General features: G+C 38.9%; 1 protein-coding gene across 3 annotated transcripts in view; it reads left to right on the plus strand.

Annotated features, from left to right (window-relative positions):
* mid2 (midline 2) overlaps window positions 1-23,325 on the plus strand; it is a 185,084-nt gene extending 161,759 nt beyond the window's left edge. For all 3 annotated transcript variants that reach the window (XM_059345636.1, XM_059345635.1, XM_059345637.1), the window contains 2 exons: window positions 18,125-18,332; window positions 18,669-23,325. In XM_059345636.1, the coding sequence (XP_059201619.1) occupies window positions 18,125-18,332; window positions 18,669-19,092 (632 nt within the window). In that variant the 3' untranslated portion in view covers window positions 19,093-23,325. The remainder of the gene's footprint in view (window positions 1-18,124; window positions 18,333-18,668) is intronic.
* Window positions 23,326-24,580: the final 1,255 nt, after the last annotated feature.

The following is a 24,580-nucleotide window of genomic DNA, read 5'->3' on the forward strand; positions in this document are numbered from 1 at the left end:
ACGTCATGACCTTTTATAGAGAATTATGGCTTTTGCATTTACGTTTGATAGGGTAACGTTTCATCTGTGTTTTGGCTTAAATCTCAGGAAATAAAAAAAAGTGTTAGTGTCAAAAGTTTGGTGGTGTTTATGATGTGCTAATAGCAGAGTTCAGTAAACAGAGCCTGTCTTTTTCCTCTCCTACACACCTGTCAACTCATGTCAAATTCTGCAAAAGTTTCACTTTTACACTTAATAGACTCACTTTTCATGGTTTGATGCACAAGAACAAGCGGAGAATGTTAATATGCTGAATTATATTACCCTTTTATCACTTACTGCTGGTTGTCTTTGTGTGTTTTGGATGAATATGCCTCTCTGTCTGCCTCTGTACGTTCCTCAGTTTCATGTTTAGCAGTGATTTTCTAAACACCGTGGAAGTCGTCTTTTTGACATCTTCTCTTCGATAGTTGCTCTCTTCGGGTCCCCGGCACATATACTGCAGATGTTTATCTAACTGGAGGAATGCAGTATTTTTCACTTTGAAAAGATGGTGTCTAATTGACACCTTGTGTACCCGTGTCTGTCTCTTTTGTTTATCTTTTTTTTTTAATTCTCTGCTGCAGAATCTTGTCCTCGATTTGAACTCTGTTCTTCTTTTATATGCTTTTTCTTCCCTGAAACAGTACACAGTCAATAAATATAAATAAAGAAAAGAAACAAAGCAAAGGGGAAGAAAATGAGAGTAAATAAACAGAGAAAATGTATAAAGGCACTGAAGCTTGTTGGGTCATTTTAAGTTACAGTGAACCCAATGAACACATTAAAAAAGAAAACATACTCTATAATGTTTATAGCATTATAAACAGATCCCAGTTCAAGTGGAAGCTTTTTGAATGTACCTTTTTCAACAGTAGAGACAATATGATCGTCTCATTTCCAGGATCTCAGGCTCAGCAGCAGCATGTAAAGGGTTAAAACCTCAGCGATATAGCTAATTTAGGATTTGCCTTAAGGGTGCTCAATAAAATTTTAAAACCAGTCTTAAATTGCAGCAGTAGTGCAGTGAAGCTAAAATGGAGTTGATATGCCAACTCCTCTGAGCTGCTGTCAGGAGTCTGGCTGTGGCATTTAGGATTAACTGTAATCTGGATACACTCTGCTGAGTAAAATAGGTATGTGGGAAACCGCAGTCGTCAGGGGATGATCTCTTTCTCTCAGCCACAGACACAAACATATACCCTCTCTCTCACTTCACTGTTATTTTTACATGCACTGTGAATGTGCGTGTGTCCAGGGGTGACACATGATCTAAACCTGTCAGCTTCTGCTTCATGGTCAAGGACAGACATAAAGAAATACATGCAGACATAAATAGTAACTTTGCTGGACATTGACTTCCATATACCAAGCCTTTGGAGATGTCTCAGCTGGCTTTTTGTGTCCGGATATCTGCTCTGTGTTGCTTAAAGTGACTATAATCAAAATTTTTTTTTGATAATAGCAATGTATCAAATGACAATGTGACAATAGATATATGGAGAATTACACTTGAATCTGCAGCCTCCGCTCAATTTTATGGAGCTTTAAGGCGAGTTTCAGCTCAATGTCTAGCTGTCCAGCAGCAGCCTTAATGTTCTTGGTCGTTTTCAGCCCCAGCAGGCAGCAAAAAGGCTCTTAAAACATGCTGTACACTACTCACTCAGCACCAAACAGCAGAGAGATATAGTTAGCAACTAGCTGGTGTGCAAGTGGAGCGTGTAGCAACTAAAGAGCCAAATATTTCCCTCGGGAAAACCGAAAACGGAGCTAAAAGAGAGTACATAATGGACGTACATTTCTCAGATAGTCAGAAACTCTCCAAGATAGCTCCAAATTAATGATAATGTATCTACTGCATGTGTTAGTAACTGTAATAAACTAAGAAGGTGATGATATGTCACTGTTGGGTTTTTCCCGCTGCCCTCAAGTGGCCAAAAACTCAGTTATTGCAGGTTTAAAGGAAAAGCCTGCACAGCTGCTGAAGCACTTAACACTTTATGGGACAACATTTGATTAGACCCCAGTACCTGCTGCCATCACACAGTTCATATGAGACTGTTAAAGTGGGAATTTACAGTGTAGCCTGCACTTTCTTGAAGCGATGTTACTGCAGCCACAACCTGTATATTTATTGTTTTTATGCATGTGTGACCGCATTCAAGTTGCTATTCCCAAAGATTTGCTTTGAGTCAACAGCAAGATGTAGTTTACAGTATATGCTGTTCTTAAAGTGTCGTTACTAGTGGGAATGTTAACTTTTAAATAACTTAAAGCAGAATGTTGGTTCCGAGCTAATAGGACACATGGGCATACTTTGCTTTTTCCCGCTTTTTATGTTCATATTACCAATTAAACACATTTTGCAGTTAAGAGTGATAAGGGGCCTCTAAAGAGAGCTCAGCTCCGTCTCCACCACTTCACCTGTCTGTCCTGCGTTTGTTGCCGCCATCTGGCACTATGACGTGAACCTTTAATCCATCAAATCTCAGCAGGCCTTCTCATCTGAATCTCTGCCCCCCCAAGTCAAAATCTTGCAGACACACCCTGCCTGTGGGACACGGAGCATGTCACCGCACTTGAACTCTTTTTTTTTTTTTTATGGCATTAGAGTGGATTACTGCCTCTGTGTGATGTGGGCATGACATGCAGCCGGGGAGCGTTCAGAGGTGAAGAGCAGGCTATCTGGAGCTGTCACTGATACTCATGGCTCTTACTGGGCACATTAGAAATAACACTTCAAATTATAATATGCTCCCTTGACACAGATAAGTGGGATGAGTGTGCATAGGTGTCATTTTTCATTGTTAAACTCACATCTGTTGTACAGAACACCATTTGAGGAGATGGTGTACTGAGATTAAGAAAATAATGATAACTAAAAGAATAAAACATGACACAAGAGAACTATAATTAAGAAATAACAGAAATATATAATTTCATTATGTTGTGGAGATTGTCCTCCCACCCTACACATATTGCAAACTCCTTCTTACAGGGGACAAAGTGACACCTGTTATCGTCTCATAGTTTTGTTTACTCCGTAACGTCAGCCAGACAGCCAGGAGTGATGTCATATAGTTTTATAGTTTTAAAGTATTAATGATGAATCAATAATGCTTTCACATGTCCACAGTCCAATGTTTCACTCTCACAGTTCAATTACAAAGCTTTATTGCTTTTATTGATATTTATATATTTAAAAAAAAATCTATTGCCACTTTACATGAACAAATAAAAGTGAATAATGCATTCAATGAATACATAAAAATTGTTAGGTACACTGTATGAAATCAAACAACTAATTAGTAATAATACCAATTGAAAAGAAAAGCAGGTTTTGCCACATTAGAGTTTCATCAAAGAGTGTCTGAATAATCTTTTATTTTGAAAATGACAAACAGATCTTTCTCTCATTTTTTAGAGTTTACAATGTCTGATTTATTAGAAACATGATATCTTCTTGTGTTTCCAAAGCATATAAAGAAAGTAAATATTGCTTAAGGACAGAAATCTTACCTGGATGTATCATGTCCTCTGAGCTTCAAAGGTGCATCCAGACTGGTTGTCAGATAAGCTCCATATATATATATATATACAGTACAGGCCAAAAGTTTGGACACACCTTCTCATTCAATGTGTTTCCTTTATTTTCATGACTATTGACATTGTAGATTCATCAAAACTATTAATGAACACATGTGGAATTATGTACTTAACAAAAAAGTGTGAAATAACTGAAAACATGTCTTATATTCTAGTAAGCAAAGGGTGGTTACATTGAGGAATCTAAAATACAAGACATGTTTTCAGTTATTTCACACTTTTTTGTTAAGTACATAATTCCACATGTGTTCATTAATAGTTTTGATGAATCTACAATGTCAATAGTCATGAAAATAAAGAAAAACGCATTGAATGAGAAGGTGTGTGTCCAAACTTTTGGCCTGTACTGTATATATATATATATATATATATATATATATATATATATATATATATACTATATTTATATACATTACATAGAGCAAAATCTGAAACATACCAACATTTGTACAATATATAAACCATGAGCTGAAGTTTCAAGAGTTTGAATATCACAGAAACTGTCGTAGAAACCAGAAATAACATTTAAAACTAATTTTCAAGAGCAGACATGTTTAAAGAAAGTGTAATGCCACCAGGATTATGTTTATCAAGGAAATGAGGATTTGTTTTGTTAAATTAAAGTTTCTGGCAACTCAGAAAAAAATGTTCTCTGACAAAGTGTTTAATTTGTTCCTCTTAGAATAACCGCTCACAGCAACTGACGTGTTATTAAATATTCTGTGGTTATGTTTCACTGAGAGCACTTAGCTGAGGAGAGAAAGGGATCATGCTCTTTGGGCCTTATGCAACAATTTCTTTTTATGTTTTTCATTAAAAAAAATAGAGAAGCACTGAACATTCTTAACCATGCAAATCTGCTCTTACCCAGGTATGATGAATCCCACTTGATCATAATTGTTTATTAGCATAGAAAACACACCTTGAACACTATATGACGGCATGTGGTGGCTTAACCAATTGCACACTCAATAACTGTGCAAGTTTTCTGAAAATGTTGCAGTGCCCTCTCATCTGCATGCCAAATGACGTCTTGGATAAGGATGGCAGCATTCTTGTATAATATTATATATAACATTTTTGCTTGTTACACTTAATTCTGCATTTTTGACATTTGCTGCTATTGCAACCTTTTGTAAATGAGGGAATGTCATTCAAAGCAGTTGGAAATGGGAAGTGTGCATTAAATTTGTAACCATGACGGGTAAAAAAGTACAACTATTGTTAAGTTTGATCCTGATGAAGCAGACTGGTGGAAGGTTGATACGGTTAATGATTGCAACTCTAAAATTATGTTTTCATAACCTTTTAGTACCTTCAAAAGTACCAGATGGAGCTCACACCCCCTGTGAAGCTTTAGCGTTCCCTCGTGAGGGTTGGGACCCCCAGGTTGGGAACCAGTGGATTCCATATGGATGGAATAAATAGGCTAAATAAAACAAAAGATCCATAAGAGATTTTGATTTTGATGTAGTGTCTTAATTAGATTAGATTAGATTAGATCTATTGTCCCCAGGGGGAAATTCATTTTCACAGCACTGTACATTTAACAAATAACAGACAATCAGCAGTAACATAACACAACACGTGACAGAGAAACATTGCATGGCAAATAAACATTACATTAATGTTAACCTTAATGTTGATATGGCACACTGATTAATGTAAAAAAAAAATGTAAAAATGGCAGTCAGTATCAAAGAGGTTGCTGACCCCTGCTGTACACTATACAGGCAGGTGTTGTGTGCAAATTCTTGTGGAGAGAAGTTGCATTAAAAGGCTGTAAGAAACAAGAACTTGAGCAGTCGTGAAATCAATGCACTGTTAAATAAACAATAAACAGAAAATGTGATTTTCCAGTTTCCACATTGACCTCCCTATGACATTGCTGCAGTTTAAAACATGTAATACTATCTTCACTTAAAAAAAACTGTATGTGAACATAATCTAGGCAGCAATGTATGTATGTAATTAGAGTATAGTACAGTATATAATGTCAGTTCAATGCTAAAAGATAATTCCCCCGTCTCTCCTCTTCCACTCCCACTGTCTGTCATCTTCTTCTCTGGCAGTCGCTGCTATCAGGGGGAAAGCTTGTCCACCCACACCCAAGTGTGGCTGAGATTTTGAGCCTGTGATTGGCAAGCGGCATTTCTCTCTCCTGTAATAGCTTAGACAAGCCATCAAAATAACACAAAACATTCAATATTTTTATCCCTGATTGAGGTTTTGTGGTTTTTCATCATGTCACCTGCATCATGTGTGTGTCTGTCAGTCCATCCGTGTGTCTTTGTCCCTCTTTCTTTCTCTTATCTCCCACTGCCTCTCCTCCCTCTTCCTCTCAGAGGAATTCAGATTAAAGCGCCTCACTCATCTGTTCTGGTAAAGCCGAGCACTGTTTATGGATTAAAAATGGGTCACAACAAAACTGATCACAAATATCTCGCTTTGACAGGCTTATTAGGTTTCTCTCCAGACTCCGCTGATGTACAAGCTCTGGTAGCGAGCGCTTTTGAGCCGAGAACCACGAGTTCTTTCCCTTGCACTTGAAGTCTCTCTTTCTGTCTGTGGCTAGATTGGAGGGTTTAGCTGTCACATTTTTTAAGATGAGAGGCTCTGGAGGCTTTTAGCCTAAGCTCATCATATATTTCAGGCAGAGGCTTGCAAAGCAAAGAAGGCAGTGACAAGTTGCACAGATATCGAAAAGTAGTGCATCACAGGGCTGTCTGTCCAAAAGAGGGACTCCTAAGTGCACCCATAAATGCTGCACTGTATATATGTTAAAGAAATGTAACACATTTGAATGCAGAGAAAGTGTCACTATGGCTCCACGGGTGCACTGTGGGTCATTTTTTAAAATTACATTACATTACATGTCATTTAGCTGACGCTTTTGTCCAAAGCGACTCACAATAAGTGCATTCAACCTGATGGTACTAGACATAGACCACAGGAATCAAGTAAGTTTTATTTACCTGATTTTAATATTTTAAATTATGGTATCTGTGATCACAGATGTTGCACAAGAACAAAATGACCCAGTTTTACCTCAGAGGACATGATCAGATTGGATATTGTTAAAGACAAGCTCATTCAAGCACCTGAAGTTATGCAACATGTGTCCTCGTCTCTCTCAACAACAACCAACTGATTGTTAACAACCCAAGAGCTGAAATTAAGGACATTTGACGCAGGCTTCTTTTTTTTTTCCTTGACTTCAAGAGGCATTGTTAAAGCCTGTTCTCTTATGCAATGTCTTGGCCTCAAACTCTCCCTGTTCCTCCTTTCTGTCCCTCTATAACCCCTCTTCTGGCACGCTGTCCTCTGTTACCCCTGGCTATGGCATATGATCTCTTCTTCTGGTGCCCTTTCTTCAATCTCCATGCCATCTGTCAATTCATCCCAGAGACAAAAAGAACAGGAAAGAAAGAACATTTCATCTCAAGATGCCACAACTTTTGGTCTCATGGCAAGGACAGGCCAGACATGCTCGCTGTGATTCCACAAGGACATTCACAAACTAAGAATTTATAAACGCATTTATAAATATGTGTGTGTGTCTGGCGGAGATGCAGAAAGGGAGGGCGTCTGCCTTCAAGGACTCTGCTCAGTGTTGCTATGAAGACACCTGGAATAACTTTAGCTTGAAGCTATTTGTGCAATTGTATTAGAAAGGTCAAATGCAGCGAGTAATGTGGGGTTGATTAAATGTTACAGCAGCAAAATCAGCTAAATTAGCCCCAGAGACCTTAAACATTGGATTAAAAGTGATATCAAATGGTATCCAAACAGCATACACTGTACTGTTTTACTGCTCATTTAATGCACTGAGGCTACAAAAAACTCTTTGAAAACCACAACACTAATATAGGGTAAAAACTTTACTGTCATTCTTTATCAGTATTAAACTTAAATGTAAATGTATTTAAAATTCAAAATAAAATGCACTTGAATATTTACTGTACAACTTAACTGTACAACTTTACTTAACTGGCATATTTATAAAAAGGAAGCAAATGTATTTTATACAGCACTGACTAGTTGTTGCGCTCCTCGCGAATCCTCCTCATGCAATCAGGTGAGTCCACCACCTATTCATAACAACAAACCATTCAGCTACATATTATTAATACAAATTGGAAATTCGCTGTATTATTATCCCAAATGTACGGACATTCGTGGGAGCCTCAGTGCTGTAACTTCTCCAGACTGTGACACGATGGGTTAGAATTGGTAAATCATTATTATTTTAATATCTTAGTGTTGTGTGCGCAATAACAAGGTATGTTCATACATGGCACTATAGGCACCTTACATGTTATTGTATGCTGAGTTTAATATGCAACACATTTTTGTATAATATATGAAGCCGAGGGTCCCTGCTTCGTCTCTCTATCACCTTACAGGTCCACAGTGTTAGTTGTCGTTGCGTACTGTAACACTGAATCCCTGAATGACAACTTGCATTGTGGATAAAGTAGTAGAGTCTAACTGATTTGTGGAGACTGATGCCGATACTGATTTTAGAGGGGGGAAATTAATCGATAACCAATCTGTTGGCTGATATAGTTATTTTTTTAGCTTGAATAGACCTTTTTGTGTGGATTGTGCACAGATTTTTCATCATGTATGTACTCAGAGAGCTACTTTCTCAAACATAAAACATATTAGTATTTACATAAAAGTATTTATCATTGTAATACATTTTTATATATTACTTACATCCCCAGTTTCTAGGGCAAGTAAAAAAAAGAAAAGTAAACTGAGTAAATGCAAAAATAAATGATTTATTAATAATAATATAGAGAAAATAAGGTACAAACGGCACAAACTAAAAACTACTTTCCAAAACAGAAAGCAACAAACCAAACTAAAGTATACTAAATGGACCACCTCTTACAAACACTATTTGGAGTCTCCACTAACTCACAGGAACCACGACTAGCACGTGTCCCCTTCAAACACCATACACCGCTTTGTCAATAATACACAGACAGCTCACAACCATCAGGTCCGTCTGCTTGGGCCTTCACTCTATTTGACCTTCTGCATCCCCTTAATCAGTAGTTGATTGTAGTTGTGCCAGACCACTCAACACCACAGACAATGTATTATATTGTCAGCCAATTCTTTAAATGATAACTGAGAAAATAAAGAATAAATAGGAATAAAATAGATAGCTAAATAAACATCATTACTTTTCTGTTTTTTTTTCAACTGCTGACTATTTTTAAAAAAAAAATAAAATTAAAAATTAAAAAAAAATAATTAAAAAAATAAAATAAAATAATAATAATAATAATAATAATAGCTAACACCATTTCAAATTACACCAAGCAACTTGTTCTGCACTATATAATGTGTAAAGAAAGTTTTCATAACAGCACATATAAGACAGCATATACACTGATGCCTATATGCCTTTAATAGGCTGATAATATCCGTCAACCCATATGTGTGGGGTCTATAATGCAGTCACCAGGAATAAGAATGTCTCAAAAGTTCATATCTCTGGTTCTGCTGCACTGATTTTGCTTCTTTTTTGTTTTTAACTCTCCACAATGACTCCGACACTGTTACAGTAGTGCCATGCTAAGTAGGTGGAGTACTGCGTTAATGGCTTTACACCTCCTCGCAGTCCTGTCTCGTGCAATCCAGTCGGCTTTATGGAGACAACATTTAAATCCATGTTGTGAAGTCTTAAAGCTTTCAGAAGCTTTTTAGGTCACTCCAATGTCACTCCAATGAAACCACTCATTGAACTCAGAGTGGCTCACAGCCGACCGTATCACCGCGCCGTTAGATTCTCACAGCTAACATGTGAAGTAACCCACTGCTTCTTGAAACATGTATAAATTAAGAATGATAAAGAAGAAGGAGGTTAGGAAGAGAGAGAGTGTGTGCATGAATGTGTGTGTGTGTGTGTGTGTGCGTGTGTGTGTGTGACCTTTTATACTTGTGCATTTACCTCAAAGCGAACTGTGACCAGGTTTTTTTACGCGACTGTCCTCTAAAGTGAAGGGAGGAAACCTACAAAGAGACGGAGAGAGTATGAAAGTGGATGAAAAGTGACAGATTGAGAGTGAGAGAAGGAGAGTGTTGAACGAATAGAAGACACCAAATAGCTCTTTGCAGGGATGAGTGTCTGCAGACATGAGTGCCCTCAATCCACTGCTTTTTATCCATTAATACAGTCCATGCCTGAGCGATGCACATCGTAAAATGACACTGTGCCGGTCCAGTTACAGTTTCTAAATCTTCTGTCAGGTCAAACAGTAAAAATATTAAAATACGGAATAAAAGCACATGGTTTTGCACAGATTTATAACTCACTGACTTTTTTTCACCCCTTTTTAACATTTACTATGAATATACGTTTTGTTCAATGAAAAACTAAAATAATGAAGCCTATCTAATTAATTCAAATCCATGTCATTTTAACATTAAAAAGTCAAAGCCGCGCCTTCTGGTTGACAACATAATAATCATTATTTTTAAGCAACCATAAGCATGAAATTGAATTAAGGTTGCATCTAAGTTTGGTCACAACTTATTAGAGTGGCGGCCGACTGAACAAGAACTCACGTTAATCACGACCGCTTTTAATAGACTGTGCCCTGTTTATGCTTTTTAATTGGCTGTCTGTCTCAGTAATGAATTCATCCCAACAGGAAACACAGTTGCAGTAGGAGAGGAAGGCAGTTTGTTAATTGAGTACAGAGGAAAGGGTTCAGATTTAGACTGAGTAGTATCAGCAGCTTATAGATTACAGTGGTTTTACTGTATTATCATGCAGGATGTGTCTGTGTCTGTGTCTGTGCTGTCTGTTTTCTCAGCTTAGTATTCTAGACTGCAGGCTGGTGACTATCAGGTCCGGTCAGAGAAAGCAGTCTGCACTGTTCATAGTGTCGGATTTGATTGCGTGCGCAGGTGGAAGTCAACTACAAGATGTGATTTCCTCAGCTTTAAATTCAGCACATGTAGCCAGGCAAAGAACACCACATTTTAAAGATGTTTGGAAGTTTCTGCAAAGGCTGTAGATGTGGAATATTTATTTTATTCTTTTGCACAGTTTCTAAAAGTCATTTTACAGCATGGTAAAGCATGATTAATCTACCTGATTATTTTAAATGTGACGGTGCATTTGAAAAGAGGCCAACTCTGGCTAAATCCTGCTCGCATGAGGTACAATTGTGTGCCTCCACAATGACCAGCTGTGTTGAAATCCCAGCCACCTGTCCCACGGTGTACAGCCTCCAAACACCAGCATCCACTTGTGCCGTTTTGTCGTGCAAAGCTGCAGGATGGTGTGAAGTAGGAGGACCAGCAACATAAATTCAGGCTTAAATGTGTCTTTATTTAGCAGCTCTATTGTTGTAAGTAAAGACGAGACTCTTTTTTCAATGAGTACATTGTTTGTGTTTAAACAAAAGCTCATCTGAATGCATTACAGCGCTGACAGTCAAACACTGGACTGTTGATTTTATAATGCTCTTCATCCTGTTGGTAAACTATATATATATATATATATATATATATATATATATATATATACACTACTGGTCAAAGGTTTTAGAACACACCAACTTTTCCAGAATTTAATTGAAAATGATGCAGTTTAATGTCTCAGTGTACTCTGAAATGAATGCACATTTGCAACATTTAAAATTCTTTATTGAGCATGATAGTGTTTTGAAAGTAAAAAAAAAAGGTTCAAAATCACATTTTATGTTGGACTAAAGGGCTAAAAAAATACACAAAATGACCAAAAAAAGACACCAAAAGACACAAAATGACTAAAAAAAGACACCAAAAGACACAAAATGACTAAAAAAAGACACAAAATTACCAAAAAAGACACAAAATGACTTACAAAGACATGAAAAGAATTCAAAAATGGACAAGATTCCATAGAGTTAAGTTGTTAACCCATTTCTTGTTCCCTGAAAAAGGCCTACTTGTATAATTCTGAAATGTAATTAGTTTGAAAGGAGAGGAGTAACACAGTGCTATATGATGCATGCTGTATGGTTAAAATGCCCTACGTTTAACACCTGCAGGAGACCTTTGTTGCATGTCACTCCCTTTGCTCTCTATTTCATGTCTGTCTCTAATGTCTGTCTCTAATGTGAACTGTCAAACAAAGGTAAAAAATAAAAAATAAAAATAAAAAGGCTGGCAAAATATGTACAAAAGAGAACAGGAGATGAGAAGCAGCAAAGACAAACTGATTCTGAAATATTTCCTTGTCATGGATAGAAATGTCCCACTTAAAAAAAGATGAAAATGAGGAGAGCAGCACCTTTTTGCTGTCAGAATTCTAATCATGTAACTTCTCTCCAACTCTATTAGTAAGAAGCAACTGCAGTAAAATGGACATCGTCTGCTTGAAGGGGTACTTTGGACACTATTGTCCCATGTTTTTGTACCAACACTTTTTGGTATTGCTCCAGTACGAGCTTGCACTGCAGCCAGCAGCTATGAAACAGGCTGCAAGGGGAATTACGAGCCGTCAATGTTATGTTCTGTCCACTAAAAGTGCTTTTGACTCAGATTGTTATTATATGTGTCTGACATCATTATGATAAAGGACCCTACAGAGAATATTTTTTCTTTACCTTTAGCTTGATCGTATTTGCTTGTTTATAGTCGTGTTTCCATCAAAAAATGTCTTTGTGCATTTGAAGACTTGCATGAGAATAGCTTGATGGAAACACCAGTGAGAGATGAAATTGCTTTTTCTGAATAAGTTCTATTGTAGTGAACATTTAACTCACATGACCGATCAACTGTTTCCGCTCTCCCGGTCAAGACGGCATGAAAGAGCAATTAGAAGTTGCCCAAATTAATCCAATACCTGAAGACTTGTTTTTTCTCTCTTGCGCAATCTCTTCTTCTTCTACTGTTTACTGACGGATTAGCCCGCAGCAATACATTACACCGCCATCTTCTGACCAAATTATATTCATGCAGGTTTTTTTTCTGTAAACCAGTTAATGGAAACTTCTCTAATTCACATTTTCTTTAATGCGACATTTCAAAATTTCCCTTAGAAATTCCATTTGACTTTAAGAAAAATACGGCCAGCGTCTTCAACTCTCACTCAAAAGAAAGTCTTGTTGTAAATCTTCTCGTAAATCTGTATATCAAGAAACAACCAGACTCTCTCTATACAACATTCTTCCTCTGTGGACATGGAGTCACATCATACACAGGAACACCTCTCTCTCTCTATCTATCTCTCTCTCTATCTATCTATCTTTCTCTCTCTCTCTGTCTCTCTCTCTCTCCATCTTGTAGGAGCTCTTTGTCTGTATACGCTCAAATAAACACCTCATCCACATTGTGGAACTCATCTAAATATTCTGCCATGACACTGAAAATCACTTTCTGTTCTTACATAACAAACAGTTCCCGGCACTCGTCTCTCCAACTCTCACTCACATAGCCACTGTTGTCTTCCAGCAACAAGTCACCTCTCTTGAGATTTCAGAAAAATACTTTTTTTCTGTAGAGTCCTTTCTGTAAAGTTATCAGACATACAAAAAACAATCTCCCTGTCAGTGACACAAAAAAAAACACTTTTCTTGGACGTGGGTGTGCAATTGCCCTTCCTAGCAGGTCCATGCACTTGTGCAATACTGGACCAATTCATATTTGTTGCTCCAACTATCCACTTAGACACAAAAACATGGGAAAATTGGTTGGCTGAAAAATAATGAAATTGTCCTTTAAGGATAAGGCTGGTCATGTTCTATGTTTTTCATTTTTGTTAACAAATGCCATGAAAAGAATAAAAACAACGATGAATTTACCTTATTTACTTCACCATAGACGTCCATCATTGTCTGCAGCTGAAAAAAGTCACCAGCAAATACATTATTTACTCTTGTTTGAGTATCATTGTTTTTTTTTTCTTCGAGGTAGACATTAATCGATATTGCTTGTAAGCCCTTTTTTCTCCAACAGTATTTGCATTGATGTAGGAGTAAAGAACACATGTATCATTAAAGATTATTACAGGAGCTGAGTTTTAATGAATGATTACATTTTACACTCAGATGATGGTACAGGGACACAGAAGTGACTCTTTTCTGCGGGGAAAAAAATGATTTCACATCTTTTTACTCTAACGAACCATCACAGAAACTTTCCTTCCAAAAACGGCGCCTTAATCACAGTAAAATGCTAAGCAGACCCAGAAGCCTTACTGAAAATGATTTTTCCAGCACTGGTCTCTGAAGACTCCGCAGAGTTCATTAATGGGTGAAGTTGGAGAAGATCAGTGACTGGTGTTTGTCTTTGCTCTTTACAACACAAAGACATTCAGTTTTTCTGGAAGTAAAGTAGAAAGAGACAAATATTTCCCAACGAGAGGTGAGAAAACATGAAGTGATGCTCAAGATCCCATGTCATGCACATCATACGCCTGCTGCATTACTGCCATGTTACATGATTGATGCATTTTTAATTTCACCAGTGTAAATCTGAGTTTTAGCACTCAGCACTGTTGGATTACATACATACATTACATATGGATCAGTCAGTTAGAAGCCAGGCAGCATGCACTTATGCATTTTAATGACATGGTATGATTTGAAGCTCAACAGAGATGTAGAAACCAGTGAAAAAGATAGACGGGTTTGTTGGGGCTCCAGAGAGCTCTCTACGTCCCTGATGCTGCTGTTTCTACTGCAGTAATTGTTTAGTTATGCAGTAAAATGGATCTTTTTTTCTATCTGCCTCATTACAGCGGCAGCTCAATCTATCCCTCAGCAAAAAAATGTGAGCCGGGGGAAAAAAAGAAGTGAGTGAAATTGACTGAATTGAAATAAAGTCGATTACCCAGATGCTATCCCACTGCAAGTCTTCCAACAAGGTCCCAGCGAAATGAAATTGGAATGAAATTTCTTTTTATAAATGCTCCCCCAACAGTTGCCCCTTTTATTTCCTTCCTCTTTTTTGCTCCTTTCTTTTTTTGTGTTTTACAAGTTTCCATTAAAGGCTTCCCAGTTCGTAACAATGCACAGCTTCAAGGCAGTCAAACAGAGAGCACTTATCACCTCTGCAGACTGTAGGAAACATCTCTAATTGCTGCTGAGCATGAGCAGACTAATCACAGGCACTGCTAAGAGATCCAGTCGGTGGGATACACTCTTTCATTATCTTGTCCTGTCTGTATTTTCTGTAATATATACAATCTGACAGCACAGGAGTGTGTGTGGTATTGTAAATGTGTGTGTGACAAGATAATACTCTTAAGAAACGAACAGTGTCATCTTTGTTTTTGGATTTAATATATATAGTTTGATGTAAATCGATTCAGAACTTTCTTAGACGTAAACATCTACTTTCTTATTTTGAATTGGTCGTCTTGCTAATATATTGCAGCACACGCAGGTTCTTTACGCCTTCACGCCGGTGGTGTAGCTCTCCAGAAGAAATCAAATTTGGCATGTTCTCTGAGGACTGCTAGCAAATACCTTTATATTCACTGTGACTTCATTTCATGGCGACTCTGCACCACAAATGATCTCCAGTGGTGGGAGAAGCAATCACTGAAGTCCTGCATTCAGTAAAAGTACAGAATAATCAGCAGTGCAGTTTTCTTTGCGGCTTACGGTTTCTTTGCTGCTCTTGTATTATTATGTATATTATAATTTTGTTGGATTTGTTTATTCTTGAAGCTTCATGTCACACCAGCTTTAGAATACGTTGAGCCAGACATCTCTGATTGTCCCAGTTTCAAGTTGGATGTCCCGAGTCAAAACACACATCTGTAAAACACTAAACCGTCACAGTTTTCTCCATTGCCGCTTCCGACTTGTGCATGTCCAAAGTAAAAGATACAACAACAAAAAACAGCCTATTCAGACACTATGGCCACAGCTGGAGTCATTAATGATGAATCCTGCTTCCTGCTGACCCTCCTGGACAGCTGGCACACTTTGCACTCCCTGCTGTATCTCTTTGGCATAATTTATGTTAAAATATTGTAACTTACAGCAATTCAAAGGTTAAGGTCTCATATATAAGTAAATATATACGTCAATGGTTAGTGGCTCTTTTTTGGTAATATTTTGTTCAGTTGACTGGTGAAATAAGTTACATTTCAAGTATATTATCTCAATTTGACCATACTGCTTTAGTGTAGTATATTGCAAAAAGCCATGTAGCCTCTCTAAAAAGCAAAATCGAATAGTGGATTTGGAGAATTGTGACACCCCTAATAGTAATTCATGTGTCATGCATGAAGGTGCTTACGTGCTAAGGCTCCAGTTTGGGCGTTTGACAATATGTTCACCCTGGTTTATAGAACAATGTGTTGCATTCTAAAAATAAACAAATTAACAGTTCACAACATCACATGACAGCGTTGAACAGTTGCAGACAATGATGCATTTAAGGTTGTGTGAAAACTGGCAACAGTTCGCTTTGCCAGCCTGCCAACATGACGGCAATTAAAACTGAGTGCAAGAGTTCCTCTAGTGTTGCAGCTGCCATTTTGTCTGTGCAAAGCTCCAAATTCAGATTCATTTGGACTATCCTGCCAGCTTTATGTATATACACATTTATATTCCCATATGAAGAATTCAGCATTCGAACATAAGCTTATTATGCATGACTCTTTCCATTTACAACGATCCTGCTGGCGTTGGTTCAAAACATTTCCACTCGGCCACTTACTGTACGTCTGCTTGTGTGTAGGCCGGAGTTGATGCTCTGTGTGTGTGTCTGCTTGTCCTCTACCGTCACGTGTGCCTCCCCTTCCCCAACCTCGGGCCCAGCCCGGGCTCTCAGGAGTCATCCCCTGGAAAGGCATGACAGAGCCCCAGTGTTTGGAAATGGCTGCGCTGGCAGCGATAAGCAGTTCAAAGAAGAGAGCGCATTAATGTAATTGGCTGCCAGCAGCACATTGGCCTCGTCGTCTCATATCCACACGCGGTAACACACACTCACCACACGGATTATTGGAGGGGAGTGTGTGAGAGAGGATGAGAATGAGAGAATGGGGGAAGAAAGATGAAGGGAAGGACAGATAGAGGGAGGAGAGGAGGAGTCGGGGTCCTCATTGTGTCGCTCATTAAGCCGTGGGAGGCTCAGGGAGGCTGAGAGATGAGATGAGAGGTGTCAGAGTTAAATGTCAGGTCTGGAAGGGACGAGGCTGACCTCCATGAAGCCTACACACACACACACACACACACACACACACACACACACACACACACACACACACACACATTACGGACAGAGAGAGGTAGAGAGGGGATCCTCTGCTGAATCTTCAGCCTCAAATTATCCCCTCAACTTCTCCTCTCCTCCTCTCTCCTTAATTCCTCTCTCTCTCTATCTCTCTCTTTCTCTCTCTCTCTTTCTCTCTCTGCCACTCACCTACTTTTACCCTCTCAATTTTCCACCCATTACACCCAAATTACGGGTGTCATTGCAAATTGAATTGTTGCAACCGGATAGCAGCATTTCCTCTGAATAGCCTCGGCCGCTACCTACTGCAGTGGAAGTGAAGGCTATTTCCTTCAGCTAATTTCCAAGTCTGTGTGATGGCAGGCACGGAGGAGAATGCCGGGTGGCTTCCTCCACTGTTCTGAAATGTTTTCACCAAAGGCTGCGCGAGGCTTTGAAGTTTAGACTCTCGCCCTTGTATTTCAAACATTCCCCTCTTCTGTCTCTCTCTGTGAGTTCTCTGCAAGCGCTTCTCATCCCACTTTCTATTTATTTTTGTCTTTTGCTGCCGCTGTGAGTTAAAATCTTGCTCTAATTTTTATTCTCACCCTCAGCTCTTTTACCTTCTGATCTTGTGGTATCTTCCGCCTTTTTTCACTCGACAAATCGGATCATGAGCACAAAATAGCAAGGGAACATATTTAGAAATAAGTTAAAATTGGCAATTGTACAAAAACATTATATGTCGGATATTTTTGTATATGTTGGTTTGTGCTAAATAAATAAAGGAGCTCTGTAACCAACAAATATTTCTCGTTCAACACAATTCCCAACGCTGCCCTCTTCTGTTTTGAGAGATAATAAAGACAAAAGCAAATATTTCAAGACAGGAAACTTCTTGTCATCTGCAGTGACTACATTAATTAATTTCAATTTGATGCATTAAATATTAGGACACTTATTTTTAAAGGGACAGTTGTGAGTAGTTTCATATAGGAACTATGGTCGAAAGAAATAAGTTCAATAGGTTAGTTTTTCAAATGTATTTTTTTAAGCTTAATGCTCCACAAGTCCAGTTGGGTTTTGGGTGAACTGTCCCTTTAAGTGTTTGTGTGTGTCTCCATGTGTGTCGCATCATGTTACAGTTTTTATGCCTTTCAGAAAAATCACTTTGTAAACTTGTTATTTTGCACACAAAAAACATGATGATGTTAGGGATAATGATGATTATGTGATCATTATCATTATCATTAACACCATTAGCTGCCAACGCACTGTAATAAACCCTTAAAAAGCTCAAAATGCCATCTCTTCACAGGTCAACCCTTCAAGTTAGATCCAAAGACAGCCCACAAGAAGCTGCGTCTGTCCAATGACTGTCTGACCATGGAAAAGGACGAGAGCTCACTGAAGAAGAGCCACACCCCGGAGCGCTTCAGCGGCACAGGCTCATATGGCGCAGCTGGTAATGTCTTCATCGACAGCGGGTGCCACTACTGGGAGGTGCTGCTGGGAGCGTCCACATGGTAAGAAACACACATGCACGACAGTACATTATATAAGCCTGAGAGGAGGCTCAATAAACCGAAATATCTTTCTTTGGGGAGTTTAAATCTAGGCTGTTATGCAAACACACACACACAACAGACACTCTCAGCACACACAGTGTATACTCTTACCCTATTTATATTCTTTTCACTAATTGGCTGTGAAGTAGACCTCTTCATGCAGGAAAGACCCAAAGGGCCCGTGCCTATCTTGTGTGTCCTCAGCATGAGGTAGCTTGAGTGTGCAAGTAAAGTCATTAAGGAGGACACTGGTTTCAGATCACTAATGCATTCCAAAATGTTCCTACCCTCCAGGTATGCCATCGGCGTGGCTTACAAATCAGCCCCAAAAAATGAGTGGAGCGGCAAGAACTCGTCCTCATGGGTGTTCTCGCGCTGTAACAACAACTTTATGGTGCGCCACGACGGCAAGGAGATGCTGGTGGAGGCAAGTCTGCAGCTGAGGCGGCTGGGTGTCCTGCTGGACTACGACAACAATTCGCTGTCCTTCCATGACGCCATGAACTCCCAGCACATTCACACCTTTGAAGTCTCCTTCCTCCTGCCCGTTGTGCCAACTTTCATGATCTGGAACAAGTCGGTCATGATACTCTCAGGGCTGCCCGTCCCCGACTTTGTCGATGGTGTGTCTGCAGATCTTCAAGAGCAACAACAGCAGCAGATGGGCCTGTGCCGACAGGAGTCACCATACTTGACCGGGATGAAGACCTGCCACTGAGAAAGGCCCACCACATGGCCGAGCAGAGTCCATTCAGGTCCGGTGACTGAGAAGTTGATTGGGAGCTGAAAGACATTGACAGTGTGACTGAGTTCTGCTCTATCCTCTGCATTAAGAGAGGACCAGTTACTTTCTTATGGATTTAGAAAGTGTTGGAGATATGCACACCAGTCCTGTTAGTTTGTAGCCATCCAATGCTTTGCAAATCCATCAGTGGGAACAAGGTCTCTTGGCTGCAAATGTCGATAGACCTGAAATTCAACTGATGCCCTGGAGTTACAGAGGGCGGGGCTGGATGTCTGGTTTAATGACCATTTAAGGTCTTTCATTTTGATTTATCTTCCTCCTGAATTGACCCTAGGCAGAAGACCAAGGAGGGAATATTGTTGTCAGCCATTTAGAGTCAAAAGTTACAACATGTGAACAGTTAAATTATGTCTCACCTACGACAGATTAAAAAAACACAGAGGAAGCAGAAAAATCCAGTAGAATCGTCTGACTACAGACATTTAACTTTATTTATGTCTCATTAAGTAAGTTATATGTCAAGTGAATTTGACATAAAGATAGATTGATAATTAGAGAGTTAGATGAGAAGTTAGATACCACTCACATGTCTGTACACTAAATGTGAAGCTAGAGCCAGCAGCTACGCTAGCTTAGCGTAGCATGTAGACTGGACAGCCTCCAGTCTACTTCCAACACATAACATAAAACTACAGTGTCATTTTTACATTTCTCTTTTTTTATAAATTAATCAAATGAGTATAATGTGTGCAATTGCGAGCTTTTGAGGGAGCTGCATGGTGGATCTTTTTTTTTTTTTAGCTAATGTTAGCTAATACCCGTTGTTTTCAGGGTTAGGCTGTTGACTCTAGCTTCATATTTAGCATAAAAATCTAACTCCCGGCAAGGAAGCTAATAAGCATATGTCCCCAGATATATACTTTAAATGTGAAGGTGTCTCCTTTGAGTCCACTTGCTAATGCCAACACATGCTAGGCGTGTACATTCTGTGTTGCTTCACATCACTGTTCATGTGTTGTAGCCTCAGTAGCTGTAAGTGGTCGTTGCTAAAGTCTTTTCCTTGATCTTCCTCCTAGCTTTGACACAGCAGTCCTGTTTGTATCTGCGGTTTGTCGCTTCCAAGTTTCGGGAAGTTTTAGCGTTGCTCCCAGATGTGAAAATAATATCGCAGAGGGGGTAGATTTGCATCATGTGACTACTCGACTTGTATAATAAGAGGTTTATTGAATATTAGAGGAAAAAAGTGTTATTTATGACAAAAAAAAGATGGTTTACTTTTATTATTAATCTCAACATATTCATGATGCACTTTTTAATTAACACTATTTCCCCTCTATGAGTATTAAAGTAGATGGAGCTGAGTGGCAGGAAGGTTACGGGGAGGGAAAGTGACAACGAGCACTACTGCTGGTCATGTTCAAACCTCTGAAAAAAATAAATTTTTCGTTTTGCTACCAATCTGGTGTAGTAAATCAAAAGTTAAAAAGGTTTTTCACTGTGCTTTGAACACAACCAGTTACTCTCCCTCCCTGTGACTCTTTTCAATAGCATAGTAACTTTATCTTGTTTAGAAAAGGGATATGATTATGATGTTTATGCGTTTTTTATCATGATGAAATGATGATAAACTAATAGCTGTTTTTTTTTTTAAATCACTCTGTTGTCGACTATTCAGGGAAGGAAGGGGTTAACACTTTAACTTGCTGTCTGTCGCAATGTCATGGCATGATTGTGTTTTCCTCTGTGATTTGTTAACACACACACATACGCGCACATACACACACAAACCAACACACGTCATGTTTCGTTTAGGTTGGCCTTGTCGTGATAAATGCATGAGACATTGTAGGATCCCACACCGGTTCACTGGGTAATTTAAGTAGCTCAAGTTCACTAAATCATGTTTTTCATCAGATCCTGACTCACCTGCACATTTACTTCCAACAGACTTGATCTCGTTCTGTCACCCATCACTGTTCAGACAGCGTCTTAAGCTGGATCCATTGTTTGCTTTTTATTTGGATTTGAAGGCCTAGTGTGGGTGACATGTTCTCTCTGGTTTGATATTCAGGTAATGGCTTTGATTCAGACAATCAAATATGTATTATAGTTTATGCAGATTTAAGAGATTGTGTAGCGGGAAATGGTAAGGAGGGATGGTGACGAAAGTGAAACTTGAGGTTGTGTTGAAAGAAATGGATGTTTTACATACCATCTTGTTAGATTTGACACCTTATGGCCAGCCCTGTCTCCGGAAAACATTACGTTCTCATACAACGAAACTATCTAGTTCAGTGTTATAAACCTGAACAAAACTACAGTTTAAACATGTCGATGATATTTTTAGATAGTTGCATTTAGTTTAGGTACCAAAAACTACTTGTTTGTGTTTGGTAAAAGATTATGGTTTGGGTTAAAACGTGTATGTTTGTTACGTAAACAAGTCAACGTTGACAATAGGTTTCACACAGGAGGCAAAGAGCGCTGTCTTGGCTCTTTTTGCCTCAAATCCACACCTCTGACTGTTCTATTTAAACTCTCTTGACCTAATCATGATTTGAAACTAAACTTCTAGTTAGGTTAAGGCGACAAAACTATTTGGTTATGTTCAGGAAATAACGTGGTGACGTCGCTACTTTGCTTGACGTCACATAACAGTGTGACACAACTGATGGTTAAGTTTAATAAACAGCTGTTTTATTTCAAAACGTAACGCAAACACTGTTCTATGTCCTGTGCTGTTTGATCCATGCACCACCAACTCCCACCCACCCAAAGTGGACCTTTATTTAGTCTTAATGCTTCAACACCGATTTCCTGTTGTCTACTAATCATAATTATTATGGCCACTCAAGGGCGCCACCACACTGCAGACGTAAACATGCTTCATAACAGCCTGCTCACAAAATGACCTACGTGGCTGTTTTTTTGGGTAAAGATGGTCTGTTTTTGTGATACGGTAAGAACAAACGTAAACTGGGGGAAAGTCTGTTTTCATCGAAAACGGTTTGTTTCGTTGCATGGGAACGACCAGGCTGCTCATGGCCATTTTCACTCACATTACCAGGTATGTGCTTAATGTTTAATGTCATGTAACAATTGTATTGACAGGACATGATTTACTTGACCTTGGAAACACGTTGATTTCAATAATTTATAGTAACGATGGATATGTATTGATGAGTTCAAGCAAAGGTTCGGTGATGTAAAACTCTGGTAAATGGAAAAATTGTAAAAATCTGACATTTCACAACCTCCCAGTGGATCTTTCAACCTGCGGTGTTCCTTTAGGGCAGCTGTGTGATGATGAATCAGTCAGGACTGTTTGATGGAAGTATTGACTGCATGGGCGCTACAACAGCAAAGATCTACATTCGTATCCATTAACTTCAACAGAGATAATCTGGTCAGCACAGGAGGAGCTCCAGTATGAGGAGAGGGTTATCTTCTTTTCTGTCAGGTAGATTACTGATTGTTACCTGACTTCCAGATATCCACCCATCTTGTTGAATAATGTCGGTCACAGGCTCGAAACGGCCATGTGTTGATTTGTGATCCAGACTGACAAGCTCAACTCATCTGTACAAGCGTGCTTGGCTGGGTCACTGCATGATTATGTGACCTTGCTGCAGGTTCATAAATCTTTCCTTATCTTCATGATGAGGTTTCTTATCTTGAGTCAAGCATATTCTCTTCTTTTTTTTCTTTTTTCCTTTTTTTTGTAAAAAAAAAATTAAACCATGACAAGATCGCTTAGAAACGAAATGTTCATTGCCATGCATATCAGATAGTTTGCAGTGTTCTTTCTTTCTTTGTGTCACAAGTCAATACAGTAAAAATATATACGGTGAATGATTTACAATAGCTAACAACTCCTTGTAGTGCAGTGTAATACCCTAGAGACAATGCAATAGATTCTCCTTTTTGCTTTCTGTTTGTGTAACTTGGGAAATTATTTTTTACAACTCATGAGATACACGCTCCTCTCCTTTTGGCATCTGGACCTTGATAAACAGCACAAAAAAGAGCAGCGTTGCATTCATGCAAGGCTTTCTGTTTCCATATATGAGAGATAATTTTAGCCAGAGAGGAATGTAAATCATAGGGGGAAATATATATTATATAAAGTTGTATAATATACAAAATATATATGAACCAATGTTATTTATGTGAATTTAAGTCCAATTAAAAGTCTGATCCCAAATACGCCGGAGTCCTGATTTTTTTTATTCTATCTAGCCTTGTTACCGTGTCCAGAGTGGCTTTCACCTGCAAGATGTCACTCAAAGAGATTGATTCCAAGCACATGAGATGCAAAACGACTATAAAGAGCCTCAAAACGACCAAAGAAAGAATAAAAATTACTACAAAGAGACTCAAAACAACCACAAAGAGAAACAAATGACTACAGAGCACCACAAATTTACCAGAAACGAGAAAAACTGACTACAAAGACAAAAAAAGGATTAATTTGGACCACAAAGCCACAAAACGACCAAAGAAGTAATACAAATTACTATAAAGAGACAAAAAAACAACCACAAAGAGACACAGATGACTATGAGGACACAGAACAGACACAAGTGAAGACACAAATGAATGACACAAAATTACCATGGAAAAAAAAGACTACAAATAAACACAAAAAGATGCATATGGACAACAAGGAGCAACAAAACAGCAAGAAGAAAGAGTGTGTGTATGTTTTTCTCCCATCTAGAGTTGGTGGGGCATTTGCATGTCTGTGCCCAGGGGTCATTGTGTCATAATCCTCCCATGGTACAACAGTAAGTGAACGCATCCCCGTTCCCATGCTCTTGCTACCACTGCTTAAAGCTCTTCCTCTCAGATATTGATGTTTTATTGCCTCTATAATTGCAGCCTGGCTTATGAAAATAAAAATATCTGCAATAAATCTGCTTTTCAGAGACATATCATACGTGAACTGTGCTTCTGAACTCTGCTTAGTGGTTTGGTCACCAATTTAAAGAGCGGTCCAAAGCTTCCAAAAGGGCTGAGCCTTTGAACAGTTAAAGGCAGAGTAAGGCTGCCAGGCTGGCAGGTCATCCGGAGCTCAGGGTGGGGTTAGTAGGACTATACCCTCTTAGCCCTCATCTGTCATCACTGGCACGCACGCCTCATTACTACAACATAGTACTGCAGTGCATAGGTCCCAGCACAGCCCGCGAGCATGGCACACACACACACTGACCCCAAAAGGATGAGCAATATGCTCACTTATTTTGTAGCTTGTTTTCCTGTGAGGCAGAACTGTTTTCACAAAGTTAGGAGAGAACATGGAGGATCTCAGCTGCTAAAAAAAACTAAATATTATAAAAAATGAGTGTGTGAATATAGAAACATACAAATAATGGTGGTATCATGTGTATTATTTGGCCACATGACACCGTGTATGCCCTGAAACATCCTCTAGCAACCCACTGAAACCATGTCAGCTCCA

This window comes from Centropristis striata, chromosome 12, assembly GCF_030273125.1.
Source record: "Centropristis striata isolate RG_2023a ecotype Rhode Island chromosome 12, C.striata_1.0, whole genome shotgun sequence".
NCBI lineage: Eukaryota > Metazoa > Chordata > Actinopteri > Perciformes > Serranidae > Centropristis > Centropristis striata.